At 42.4% G+C, this 14,534-nt stretch overlaps 1 protein-coding gene across 1 annotated transcript in view; it reads right to left on the minus strand.

Annotated features, from left to right (window-relative positions):
* tecta (tectorin alpha) overlaps window positions 1-2,627 on the minus strand; it is a 181,224-nt gene extending 178,597 nt beyond the window's left edge. Inside the window, exon 1 of the mRNA XM_043676399.1 lies at window positions 2,094-2,627. Coding sequence (XP_043532334.1) covers window positions 2,094-2,096 — 3 coding nt within the window. The 5' untranslated portion in view covers window positions 2,097-2,627. The remainder of the gene's footprint in view (window positions 1-2,093) is intronic.
* Between the last annotated feature and the right edge of the window lie 11,907 nt (window positions 2,628-14,534).

Below are 14,534 nucleotides of genomic sequence, written 5' to 3' on the forward strand. Positions count from 1 at the left end.
CATCCAACAGCATTTATGGCAGATATAATCTGCAGTAACCCTTAAACTCTCTTTAAACTCCCACATCTGACAAGAAGTACATATCACTGCAAAGGCCATTTTTGCTCCTTCACAATCTACAGACCCAGAAAATAACACTGTCTTACTCCTCTACAAACACTGCCCCAGGTTAAAATATAAGCCATAGCTATTAATTTAAGTTTAAATTAAGAGACTTATCTCCAAAAACATATAATCAAGAAAGAATCCACTATACTCACTACTGCAGCTTTTCTCTTGGACAGACTTAAAACATAGCTCCTTGAAAGTGGAATCGCAGGTAGATAGGATAGTGAAGATGATGTTTGGTATGCTTTCCTTTACTGGTCAGAGTATCGAATACAGGAGTTGGGAGGTCATGTTGCAGCTGTACCAGACAATGTCAAAATATGACCTCACTTAGAGTCATAGAGATGTACAGCATGGAAACAGACTCTTGGAATATTGTGTGCAATTCTGGTCTCCTTCCTATTGGAAAGATATTGTGAAACTTGAAAGGCTTCAGAAAAGATTTACAAGGATGTTGCCAGGGTTGGAGAATCTGAGCTAGAGAGAGAGGCTGAACAGGCTGGGGCTGTTTTCCCTGGAGCGGAGGCTGAGGGGTGACCTTATAGAGGTTTACAAAATTATGAGGGGCATGGATTGGATAAATAGGCAAAGTCTTTTCCCTGGGGTCAGGGAGTTCATAACTAGAGGGCATAGGTTTAGGGTGAGAGGGAAAAGATATAAAAGAGACCTAAGGGGCAACTTTTTCACGCAGAGGGTGGTACATGTATGGAATGAACTGCCAGAGGATGTGGTGGAGGCTGGTACAATTGCAATTAAGAGACATTTGGATGGGTATATGAATAGGAAGGGTTTGGAGGGATATGGGTCGGGTGCTGGCAGGTGGGACTAGATGGGGTTGGGATATCTGGTCGGCATGGACGGGTTGGACCGAAGAGTCTGTTTCCATGCTGTACATCTCTATGACTCTAAGTGAGGTCATATTTTGACATTGTCTGGTATTGCCTAAATACAACAATCGATCTTTAGCACCTGCATAGCACAAGTGCAAGGACCACTGATGTGGAGCTTTAGCTATCTGAATTATCTTCTGGCTATGATTACATTGCTACATATGAAACCCTTGGGATACATTCATCTAGTGTCCTACAAATATGTCTGACTGAGCAGCCACCTCTGCTTGATGAGTGCAACATATTTGGGAATATGTAGACACATAGAAAATAGGAATAGGCCAGTCGGCCCTTTAAGCCTGCTCTACCACCCAATATGATCAACGCTGGTCAGCTAATGTAGCACCCTATTCTTGCTTCAACCCACTCCCCAGCCACCCCATCCTTTGATCTCTTTAACTCTGAGAATTATACCCAATTCCTGTTGAAAATACTCAATGTTTTGGTTTCAACTGCTTTTCTGTTGCAGAGAATTCCACAGGCTTATCATTCATTGGGGGAAGGATTTTATCATTTGCCTTCAAGAGGACAGTGACATTCATGTTTTTCAGCTTCTCTGATATTCTAAAATACACAACAAACACTAAAAATTGCTCCCAAGCACTGAGGATGTCACCTAGACAGGGGACGAAACGTCTGCAACACAAATTCCCAGCTTGGCGAACAGAACCACAACAACGAGCACGGAGCTACAAACCTTTTCACAAACTTTGAACTAAAAATTAAAGTTGAGTTTCTCATAAATAGTCCATTTTTGACAGCCATACACAATACTAAGAACCAGCAAATAAAAATAGAAAATGCTGGAAACACTGAGCCGGTACAGCTGCATCTGTGGGGAGAGGGAGACCTTTGTCAATTTGAAACATTGACTCTCTTCTCCTTTCCACAAATGCTGCTAGATCTAAAAACAAGGGTTATTGCCTCATTTAGGAGACTATACAGAATTGAGAATAAATCTCTTCACAGTGCATACTGAACCTGTGGAACTCTAACACAGAAAGTTGTGGAAGACAAGGCACTTTATAAGTTTAAGAAAGAAACCGATTTCTAGACACAAGGCATCAAGCGTATAGGGAGTTAGCAATACAATACCATTCAGGTAGAGGATCAATCATGACCATGTTGAATGGCAAGTAGACTCAGCTGGATGGCCAACTTTTGCTTCTAATTTCCATCTGTTGAGCATTTTCAGCATTTTGCCCAAGTCAGCCAAAGGTGATGGCTGCCTTAACATTTATACTGAGTTTTGCCTCCAGCATCGTTATTTAGAGTGACCAGGGGTAGAGATAATGAGCTGGTTTTCAATTCCTAGGTAATGGACAATAAATTACAAACAGAAACAGAGACACAGAAACAGAAGATGGAAGGAGTAGGCCATTCAACCGCCGAGCCTGCTCTGTCATTCGATGTGATCAGAGTTGATCAAAGAGCTTAATCTTGCCTTCCTCCCATATCCCTAGATAAAGAAATTTCTTAACTCAGTCTAAAAAGCTTTACCTCTTATCATTAAACCACAGTTTTGAACTCCTCTACAATCAGGCACAACATCATTCCTGCATCTAACCAGTCTAATCTTGCTTGAATTTTATAGATTTCTGTGAGACTCCCCCTTCATTCTTCTAAACTCCATTAAATACAATTCTAATCAATTAAATTTTTCATGCTAGTCTTAGAGATAGCGAGAATTGCAGATGCTGGACAGTCAGAGTGGATAGAGAGTTGTAAAAGCACAGCAAGTCAAGCAGCATCAGAGGAGGAAAGTTGATGTTTCAGGTCGGAACCTTTCATCAGTACTCTTTATTTTTTCCTGATGAAAGGTTTCCGACCTGAAATGTCGACTCCCCTCCTCCTATGTTAGTCTTGCCACCCCAGGAATCAATGGTTTATCTTCACTGCACTCCTCCTATAGTAAGGATATGCTTTGATGGAAATGTGTTGCTGGAAAAGCGCAGCAGGTCAGGCAGCATCTAGGGAACAGGAGAATCGACGTTTCGGGCATTAGCCCTTCTTCCTGAAGAAGGGCTAATGCCCGAAACGTCGATTCTCCTGTTCCCTAGATGCTGCCTGACCTGCTGCGCTTTTCCAGCAACACATTTCCATCTCTGATCTCCAGCATCTGCAGACCTCACTTTCTCCTTAAGGATATGCTTTGTCAAATAGGGAGACCAAAACTGCATACAATTCCTGAAGAAGGGCCTGTGCCCGAAACGTCGAATCTCCTGTTCCCTGGATGCTGCCTGACCTGCTGTGCTGTTCCAGCAATAAAGTTTCAACTCTCATCATTACCCTGCACAATTACATTTCTGATTAAGGGCTTACACCCAAAACATCGATTCTCCTGCGCCTGGGATGCTGTCTGACCTGCTGTGCTTTTCCAGCACTAGGCAAAAGTGAGGACAGCAGATGCTAGAAACCAGAGTTTAGATCAGAGTGGTGCTGGAAAAGCACAGGTCAGGCAGCATCCAAGGAGCAGGAAAATCGACGTTTCGGGCAAAAGCCCTTCATCAGGCATAGAGGCAGGAAGCCTCCAGGGTGGAGAGATAAATTGGTGGGGTGGGGGGCTGGGGAGAAGCACTACATTCTCGACACACTGTACGATTACAGCAAGATGTCACCGATCCCTGTTCTTGAATCCTCTCATTATGAAGGCCAGCATACAATTTGCCCTCTTTACTCCCTCCTTCACCAGTGGTCTTACTTTCAGTGACCAGTGCACAAGGACACAGATCTTGTTAATATTCTGCTCTCAATTTACAGAAAAATAAGTTTGCCTCTCTCTCTTTGCTACCAAAAAGTGGATACTCTCACATTTATTGACACTGGGTGGCACGGTGGCTAGCACTGCTGCCTCACAGCACCAGAGACCCAGGTTCAATTCCCACCTCAGGCAACAGTCTGTGTGGAGTTTGCACATTCTCCCAGTGTTTGCGTGGGTTACCTCCGAGTGCTCTGGTTTCCTCCCACAGTCCAAACGTGCAGGTTAGGTGAATTGGCCATGCTAAAATTGCCCGTAGTGTTAGATGTAGGAGAATGGGTCTGGGTGGGTTGTTCTTTGGAGGTCAGTGTGGACTTGTTGGGCCGAAGGGCCTGTTTCCATACTAAGTAATCTAATCTAATTATACTACATCTTTCATGCATTTGGCAATTAACTCAGCATGTCCAAACCCCACTCAAACGTTCTACATTCTCCTCACAGCTCTCCCTTCCACCCAGCTTTGTGTAAACTGAGATATTACATTTAATTCCTTCATCCATTTAACATATAAAATGAACAGCTGGGGTCCGAGTACCGATCCGCATAAGGAATTCCATAAATTAACAACCCAGTGCGTGAAGAAATTCCTTCTCAATTCAGTTCTACATCTGCTCCATGTAATTTTGAGACTATGCCCTCTTGTCCTAGTTTCATTTGCCAGTGGAAACATCATCTCTACATCTATCCCTTCATAATTTTATGTTTGTATAAGATCCTCTCATTCTTCTAAATTCCAATGAATATAATCCCAGTCTACTCAGTCTCTCCTCATAAGCCAACCTCCTCTGCACCCCCTCCAGTGCCAGTCCATCCTTTCTCAAGTGAGACCAAAACTGCACACAATACCCCAAGTGTGACCTCACCAGCATCCTATACAGCTGCAACATAACCTCCTTGTTCTTAAACTCAATCTCTTTAGCAATGAAGGACAAAATTCCATTTGCCTTCCTAATTACTTGTTGCATCTGGAGACCAACCTTCTATGATTCATGCACAAGGACACCCAGGTCTCTCTGCATAGCAGCATGCTGCAACTTTTTAACCATTCAACTAAATAGATCTTTTTAGTGATACTCCTACTAAAATGGATAACTTCACATTTACTAACATTGTATTCCACCTGCCAGACCTTTGCCCACTCAAAGTTGCAAAGTTTCACAGTCCTCTGCACTCTTTGCTCTGCCACTCATCTTAGTGTCATCTACATATGGTCCCCAACTCCAAACCAACTATGTAACTTGTGAATAATTGCAGTCCCAATACTGATCACTGAGGCACACCACTAGATACTGATTGCAAACCAGAATAGCACTCATTTATCACCACTCTTTGCTTCCTGTTATTCAATCAATCCCTTATCCATGGTAATACTTTACCTGTAACACCACGTATCTTTATCATATGCAGCAGCCTCCTGTGAGGCACCTTGTCGAAGGCCTTTCAGAAAACTAGGTACACCAGATCTACTGGGTCCCTGTTGTCCACCTTGCTCAAAATGCCTTCACAGAATTCCAAAAGATTAAGCATGACCTGCCCTTCATGGACCAGTGCTGCGTCTACCCAACAGGACAATTTCTATCAAATGCCTTGTTGTTTCTTCCTTGATAATAGACTCAAGCATTTTCCCCACTACTAAAGTTAAGCTAACCAGTCTATAATTCCCCATCTTTCGCCTATCGCCCTTTTTAAACAGGGGCACCACATTTGCTGTTTTCCAATCTGCTGGAACTGCCCCAGAGACCAGCAAATTCCTACTTACTTTCTTAACTATTAAAGAATTTTTTTGAATCCATCTCAATACACTACCTCCAATCCCATGTCCTTTAATTTTACATATCACTTACATGGGACCTTGTTGAAAACCTTCTGAAAGTCCAAATTAACTACACCTGCTGAATCCCCTTATTAACTCCATCAAATCCTCAAAGAATTCCAGTAAATTTGTCAAGGATGATTTCTCTTTTGTAAACCAATGCTGACTGTACCTATGTCTACCTGTGGTTTGCTAAGCACTCTGGTGTAAAACTCTTGATGATGGACTCTAGCACCCTCCCCACTACCAATATTAGATTCACTGGTGGATAATTCCCAGTTTTCTCTCTTTCTGTATTTTTAAAATAGTGTCTTCAGAGTCTAAAGAATCTTGGAAGGTGACCACCAATACATTCACTATGTCTTGGGCCACTTCCTTAAGTAGTCTGGGATGCTGACTGTCAAACCCTGGGGGTTTATCAGGCTTCAATTCCAATTTCCCCTCATTTCTCTACTAATACAGGTTTGCTTCATTTCCTCCATCTCACTAAGCCCTGTGCTCCCCACCATTTCTGATACATGGGAGGGAGATCGGAGAGCTTTGATCAAGGTATGCAGTATTTTTGTCTTTGTTTTCAATCTACACAGATTTTAGATCTTAATATCTGACATACTTTGCAGGTCTCCTGGATATGTAGTGAAGGCAAAGATTGCGAGCATGGAAAAGATAAGTTATCAAGAGAGTTGGGGCTGGAACATAGCTCTATTTCACTATGCTCTTCACTCCAACCACAATGGAAAACTGTGCATCTAACAACAGAGTACATGCATGCTATCAGGAAGGAATGAAAGAGACTGAACTTTAGTGGACAGAGTTTTCATCAAGATCTGGTACAGTTCTGCTCTGCTAGTGTTAAACGTAACAGAGAGACCTATAAAAGCAAAAGTAGAGGGATATATTTATCACCTGGCTCCTCTGTCTTCATTGCCTCTGTTCTGATGATGTTGATTTTGGCAAGGGGTCTCCAAAATGCCCACCTTCTTCCTCAGCTAAGCATTCCCCAGCACTATAGTTGACAGGGGTCTCAGCTGAGTCTGACCCATCTCCCGTACTTCAGCCCTCACCTTCTCTTCCCACTCAAACAACTAAAAACATCCCCCTTGTCCTCACCTACCATTCCACCAGTATCCACATACAGAGGATCATTAGCTGCCACTTCTGCCATCATCACATCCCCCTCCCCTCCCCTGTCAGCCTTTAGCAAAGACCTTTCCCTCTGGGACACTCTGGTCCACCGTTCCTTCACTTCCAACATTTCTCCTCCAACACCCCCCACCCATCCCCACACACCACAAAAGGTGTAACATCCATTTCCCATTTAATCCTCCTGTCTTCAATGCTCAAAGTGCTTTACCTGCACTTCACTCAACCTAGTCTATTGTATTCGCTGCTCACAACTTGATCTCCTCTACAATGGGGAAACGAAGTGTAGACTGGGTCACTGGTGTGCAGAACACCTCCACTCTGTCCACAAAAAAGATGCTGAGTTTGCAGATATCTGGCAATTCAACACCACTTTGCTCCCTGGCCAACATTTGTCTCAGGCTGCCTGTAGTGCTCCAGTGAAACTCAGCACAAGCTGAAACAACATCTAATTTTCCGCTTTGAAACACTACAGCCTTCTCGACTCTATATAGAGTTCAATAATTTGAGGGATTGAGGCACCTCCTCCATGTCCCTACAATCCCCACATACAGGCCTCATTATCACATGGTCTGCTAATACACACAATTCATTGTTAGCCACTAAGAGTTCCCATCAGTAGATATTCATTCTCCAGGCTAATCGTTATCCACTACTTTGTTTGTCCAACTATTCTATCTCCACCTATCTTGTGCATAAAAATCAACTTTGTCTTAGCTACCATCAGTTCTAAGGTTACTGGATCCAAAACATTAACTCTGATTTCTCTCCATAGATACTGCCAGACTTTGAGCTTTCCCAGCAATTACTGTTCTTGTTTCTGACTTACAGCATCCACAGTTCTTCTGGTTTTCATTTACTGGGATATATCATTCCTTACACTTAATTTTCTCTATCCCAGCTGCAAGTTATGTGAACTGTAGATCTGCCAGAATGGACTGCATTTCTGGATAGACTTGGTGTGCAAGTTCATGGCATCATTTGTAAACGATCTGAGCAAAGGCATTCTCAATGAAAGTGAAGAGCCAGATACCCCTCTAATAATTCCAATTATCTCTGGTATTTTTGCTTTGTACAATGACTTTTGTATCAGTGATGTCCTGTGGAATAATCTGTACCCTTCAAAACAGAAGATGGCCATCACAGAATTATGGTGCAGAAGGAGGCCATTCAGCCAATATGTCTACACTGGCTCTCTGAAGGCATTATGATTCTGTTGTTTTCTTTTCGTCCCCTATAACTATGTTGCATCACGATGTACGAGGTAGGGCTTGCCATGTTTCAGCAGTTTGGTTAAAATTCCATCCTTGCAAGATGCCCTTCCAACTGGTAAGCAATTGATAACCTTTTAAAGTTAAATTGATGCTTACAGTTAAACAGGTCATCAGTTCCTGATGAAGGGCTTTTGCCTGAAACATCAATTTTCCTGCTCTTCAGATGTTGCCTGTCCTGCTATGCTTTTCCAGCACCACACTTGATTTTAAACTGGTCTTTGTCTAGTTCAACCGTGCAGGGAACTGGAAATCAAATGGGAGTCATCCTCTTTTAGTAATGCAGCTCAGAATACTGTTCTACTAGTAGAACTATGCTTTTTCTGTGGCATAACAATTTATCTACTGATTCCAACGGGACAGCTTTGGTGCTGGAAGAACTAGGTGTTCTTTGGATCCCATTATAAATGGGGCATAGATTTCCAGTGTCATAAGTAGTTAGAACTTCTTCAAAGAGATTGATCTGTGTTTTTGTGCTGTATCAGTTTTTTGCATGACTTTTTAAGCTAAAGTCATATGAAACTCTAAGTGCTGTGTTTGGCTTGCATATCAGGTAGGGTTTTTCTTTTAACTTCTGGACAGATATGACCTCTGCTGAAAAATGTGTTGCTGGAAAAGCGCAGCAGGTCAGGCAGCATCCAAGGAGCAGGAGAATCGACATTTCGGGCATAAGCCCTTCTTCAGGAATGAGGAGGGTGTGCCAAGCGGGCTCACACTCCTTCCCCCACTCTGGGCTCACCTTGATATGACCTCTGTTCAGTAGGTTTCAAATCAGTTTTCTTTGTGGGTTCTGCCTTTGACAAATGTTCCTGTGTCAAAAATGAATCAACTCAACAAATTCCATGTTTCAACAACATCAAATTTAACATTTTCTGGAAGTCTTTGGGGATTAGCAATCATTTGAGTATCATTATCAAATGTTGGTATTTAGCATAATTTACAGTAGAAACATTGATGATGATAGACATGTTTGGAAATATGAAACTTTCAGAACTGCACTTTCACTCTGTTGCTGACAAGTACTCAGTGTTGCCATTTTTAAAAATTTAATTCATTTATGGGACTTGGGTGTCGCTGGCTGACCAGCATTGATAGCCCATCCCTATTTGCCCTTGAGAAGGTGGTGGTGAGCTGCCTTCTTGAATCGCTGCAATCCACTTGCTGTGAGTTGACTCACAATGCCAATAGGGAGGGAATTCCGGATTTTGACCCAATGACCGTGAAGGAACAGCGGTATATTTCCCAAGTTAGGGTGGTAAGTAGCTTGGAGAGGAACTTGAAGGTGGTGGTGTTCTCAAGTACCTGCTACCCTTGTCCTTCCAAATGGAATTGGTCATGGGTTTGGAAGGTGCTGTCTAAGGATCTTTGGTGAATTTCTGCAGTGCATCTTGTAGACAGTACACACTGCTCTGCATGTAAGTTTGCTCAGAGCTGGAAAGTTAGTTTTCAGAATTTCGTCACTATACTGGGTCACATCATCAGTGAGCCTCTGGATGAAGCACTGGTGGCATGGCCCACTTTCTATTTGTGTTTAGGTTTGCTTGAATTGACAATGTCATTTCCTGTGGTGATGCCATTTCCCGTTCTTTTTCTTGGGAATGGTAAATGAGATCCAAGTCAATGTGTATGTTGGTATAGTTCTGGTTGGAATGCCATGCTTCTAGGAATTCTCATGCGTGTCTCTGTTTGGCTTGTCCCAGTCAAAGTGGTGTCCTTCCTCAGCTGTATGTAAGGATACTAGTAAGAGTGGGTCATGTCCTAATAGCAGCATATATCAAATAAATACGTAGAGAGATGATGGCATGGTACAACTGGGCAGGTTGTATTTGAGCAGGACTGGAATTGACATCGAAGGTGCTAGCTGCAATTGCAGTCAGAGACAGTTTAAATTAAAATGGCAGGGGGTGGGAATCTATGCAGGCAGATGGATGACAGGGTAAAATCAATGAAAAATAAGAAAAGTGATAGGCAGAGAATCCAAGGGCTAGAATCAAGCAGGACCACAGTAAACAGGACCATAAATGAGCTGAACATTTGCAATAAAAATAAATTAAATTAATCACACAAATAGATTTAGATGGTAGTAAGGGCTGCATATAGATCAAACCGTGGTAATATTGGGGAAGGTATTAAAAAGGAAATTGGAAGATGCAAGAAATAAACATATGGTTGTAATTATGGGGGACTTCAAAATGCATTAGATTCGGCAAATCAAACCAGTAGCAGACAGGAGGAATTCTTCAAGAGTACATGAGATAGTCTTATGGATCAATACTTTGAGTGACCAACTACAGAAAAAGGCCTTGACTGGCTGTTATGTTGAGGAAGGAATACTTGACAATTAGTTCTATACGGGCCCTTAGGGAAGAGTCAAGAGTGTGGTGCTGGAAAAGCTCAGCAGGTCAGGCAGTATCCGAGGAGCAAGAAAATCTCTGTTTCGGGCATAAGCCCTAATGAATTCCTTTTGAAGGGCTTATGCCCGAAACAGAGATTTTCCTGCTCCTCGGATACTGCCTGACCTGCTGAGCTTTTCCAGCACCACACTCTAATCTCATCTCTAATCTTCACTTTTTCCCGTATGGAAGGGTGACCACAATAGGACAATTTTTTCATTATGATGGAGAGTGGCACAGTTGTTTGAGATTAGGGTCTTGAACCTAAATAAAGAAATTGATGGGACGAAGCACAAACTAGCCGTAATAAATTGAGCATCATTATTTGAACAGATGAAAGTAGACAGTTATTTATTTTTATGCTGCTCTGAAATGAAGTAGAAGTGCTTAGACCATGACTAACAAGGGAACTTGGGGACAGAATTAAAATCCAAGGAAGACACATGGAAATTAGCCAGAAAAGCAACAGATGAGGACAGGAAACAAATTAGATTCCAGCAAAGGAAGACAATAGAGAATGAGTGTAAGCTTGCAGTGAACAAACCCCTATAGGTATGTCAAGAAAAAAAAGATTGGTAGAGTCATAGAGATGTACAGCATGGAAAAGACCTTTCAGTCCATCACGCCCATACCGACCAGATATCCCAACCCAATCTAGTCCCACCTGCCAGCACCTGGCTCATATCTCTCCAAACCCTTCCAATTCATATACCCATCCAAATGTCTCTTAAATGTTGCAATTGTACTAGCCTCCACCACTTCCCCTTGCAGCTCATTCCATACTCATACCACACTCTACGTGAAAAAGTTGCCCCTTAGGTCTCTTTTATATCTTTCCCCCTCACGCTAAACCTATGCCCTCTAGATCTGGACTCTCCCAACCCAGGGAAAAGACTTTGTCTATTTATCCTATCTATGTCCCTCAAGATGAATGTACGTCTCCTCGTCAGAAACCGGGGTATCTATAAAGGAGAACAAACAAGCCAATTAAATACGTTAGTACACCTTCACAAAGGAAGGGACAAATAACATCCCCCCCCCCCCAAAAAAAAGGGGACCGCAGGAGCAAATGGGAAGGAGGAACCGAAATAAATTAGTATTAAGAAAGTGGTATTGGGGAAACTAATGAGATTAAATGCAGATAAATCCCCAGGGCCTGATAGCATTCATCCCAGGGTACATAAGTGGCCATAGAAATAGCAGATATGCTAATGGTAATTTTCTAAAATTTTATAGACTCTGGAACAGTTCCTATGAATTGGAGGATAGCTAATGTAACCCCACTATTTAGGAGAGGCAGAGAGATAATAGCTAATTATAGACTGGATTACCTTGACACCAGTAGTTGGGGAAATGCTACAGTCCACTATAAAAGATGCAAAAGCAGAACACTTGAAGATAATGACAAGATCAGCCAGAGTTAGCGTGAATTTACAGAGGAGAATTCATGCTCGACAAATGTGCTAGAAACTTTTCAGGATGTACCCGAGAGTAGATAAGTGGGATGCAGTGAACATGATTTACTTGGGTTTTCAGCAAGGCCCCATGTAAGAGATTGTCATGCAAAATTGAAGTGCATGGGATTGGAGAGCATGTTCTAAAATAGATTGAGAACTGCTACCAGACAGGAAACAGTAAGATTTAAAGGATATTTTTCTGAGTGATAGGCAACGATTTATGGAGTTCCACAGGGATCAGTGCTTGAACCCCAACAATTCACTATATATTAATTATTTAGATGAAGAAACTGTATAAATTCCCCAAATCTGCAGATGACACAAAGCTGAGTGGAAGGATATGCTGTAAGAATGCAGCAAAGCTTCAGTGCAATTTGGACAGTGGGCAAACGTGGCAAATGCAATATAATGTGGATAAAAGTGAGGGGAGGTTAGCCACTGTTAGCAAAAACAGGAAGACAGATTATTTTCTGAATGGCAATAGATTGGGACAAGTGAAGGTGCAGTGAGACTTAGGTGTCCTCCTGTATCACTCTTTGAAAGCAAACATGTAGGTACAGCAGGTGGTAAAGAAAACAAATGGTATGTTGGCCTTCATAGTGAGAGGATTAGAATACAGGAGCAGGAATGACTTGCTGAAAGTATGCAGGACCTTAGTGAGACGGATCTCTATCTGAGCCAAGATGTTCTGGCGATTAGGAAACCTTCTTTGCAGTTCCTCAGACTGTTTCCTGGGATGGTAGAACTGATGCACTGGAGAGACCAGATTGGTTAGGGCTACATTTACTGGAGTTTAAAATAAACAAGGGGGGAAATCTCAGAAACCCAGAAAATTCTTACAAGATTTGACAGAGGAGATGCAAGAATGATGACCTTAATGACCAGGGAGTCCAGAAACAGGTCACAATCCTACATGGAAGCCTTTTAGGACAGAGACGAGAAGTTTCTTCATCCCAGAGAGCCTGTGAAATTCTCTGTCATAAAAAACTGTCATAGAGTACAGAACATTGAAGATTTAAAAAAGCCGCACATATAGTTCTTTGGACTAATGGGATCAAAAGATACAGGGAAAAAGCGAGAAGACTACAGAGTTTGGATGACCAATGATCATAGTGAATGGCATAGCAGACTTGAAGGTCTGAATGACTGACACCTGCTCATGTGTTTCGGTAATAAATTAGAATAATTTTGTGCCAATGCTCATCATACCTTGTGGTGATGCTTGCCTCGGAAGTACTAAAATTATGGTCTTCATTCAAGCCAAAAAGAAAATCAAGCCGCCATTGTGCCTTAGCTTATCTGCCTCACAACGAGCAAGGCACACTGGCCACAAAGCTCTGTTCATTACAACTTTTTTTAAAAATTCACATGGGATATAGTGATATATTTTTAAGTCAGGCTGGTGAGTGGCTTCAGGTCACAGAGTCAGAACTGGACAGCATAGAAACAGACCGTTTAGTCCAAACTGTCCAAGCTGACCAAATAACCTAAATTAATGTAGTCTCATTTGCCAGCATTTGGCCCACATCCCTCTAAACCCTTCCTATTCATACACTAATCCAGATGTCTTTTAAATGTTGTAATTGTACCAGCCTCCACCACGTCCTCTGCAGCTCATTCCATGCACGCACCAACCTCTGCAGGAAACGCTGCCGCTTAGGTCCCATTTTAATCTTTACCCTCTCACCTTGAACCCATATCCTCAAGTTTTGAACTACCCTACCCTGGGTATTTACACTCTCCACGCCACTCACAATTTTATAAACCTTTATAAAGTCACACCTTAGCTGCTGATGCTCCAGGGAAAATAGCCCCAGCCTATCAGCCTCTGCCTGTAGCTCAAACCCTCCAACGCTGGCAACATCCTTGTAAATCTTTTCTGAACTTTCAAGTTTCACAACATGCTTCCTATAACAGGGAGACTAGAACTCCACACAATATTCCAAAAGTGGCCTCAGCAATGTCCTGTATAGCCACATAATGACCTCCCAACTCTTATACACAAAGCACTGACTAATAAAGTGTACCAACCATCTTCTTCACTATCCTCTCTACCTATGATTCCACTTTCAAGGAACTATAACCTGCACTCCAAGATGTCTAAGTCCTGCCCTGATTTGCCTTTCCAAAATGCAGCACCTCACATTTCCCTAAATTAAAACTTCATCTGCCACTCCTCGACCCATTGGGCCATTTGAAGAAGACCTCGTGGTACTCTGAGATAACCACCTTCACTGTCCACTACACCTCCAATTTTGGTGCCATCTGCAAACTTCCTAACCATACATGGTGGTGTTCCCATGTACCTGTTTCCTTGTCCTTCTAGATGGAACTGGTCATGGGTTTAGAAGATGCTGAAATACACCAACACACTTCTGACTTATGCCTTGTAGATGGTGGCTGGGCTTTGGAGAGTCAGAAAGTGCGTTACTCACTGTAGTATTCCAAGTCTCTGACCTGCTCTGGCTGCCACTGCATTTTTGTAGAGTGTCCTGTTAAGTTACTGATCAATGGTAACCCCTAGGATTGTGACAGTGAGGGATTCAGTGATGGGAGTATCGGTGAATGACGAGGGTGATTGTTAGATTTTATCTTACTGGAGATGGTCATTGCCTGGCATTTGTATAGCAAAAATATTTCTAGCCATTTATCAGCCCAAACCCAGATCTGAATATTGTCCAGATCTTGCTGCACTGAATGA

This window comes from Chiloscyllium plagiosum, chromosome 35 (assembly GCF_004010195.1).
Source record: "Chiloscyllium plagiosum isolate BGI_BamShark_2017 chromosome 35, ASM401019v2, whole genome shotgun sequence".
NCBI classification, from domain to species: Eukaryota; Metazoa; Chordata; class Chondrichthyes; order Orectolobiformes; family Hemiscylliidae; genus Chiloscyllium; species Chiloscyllium plagiosum.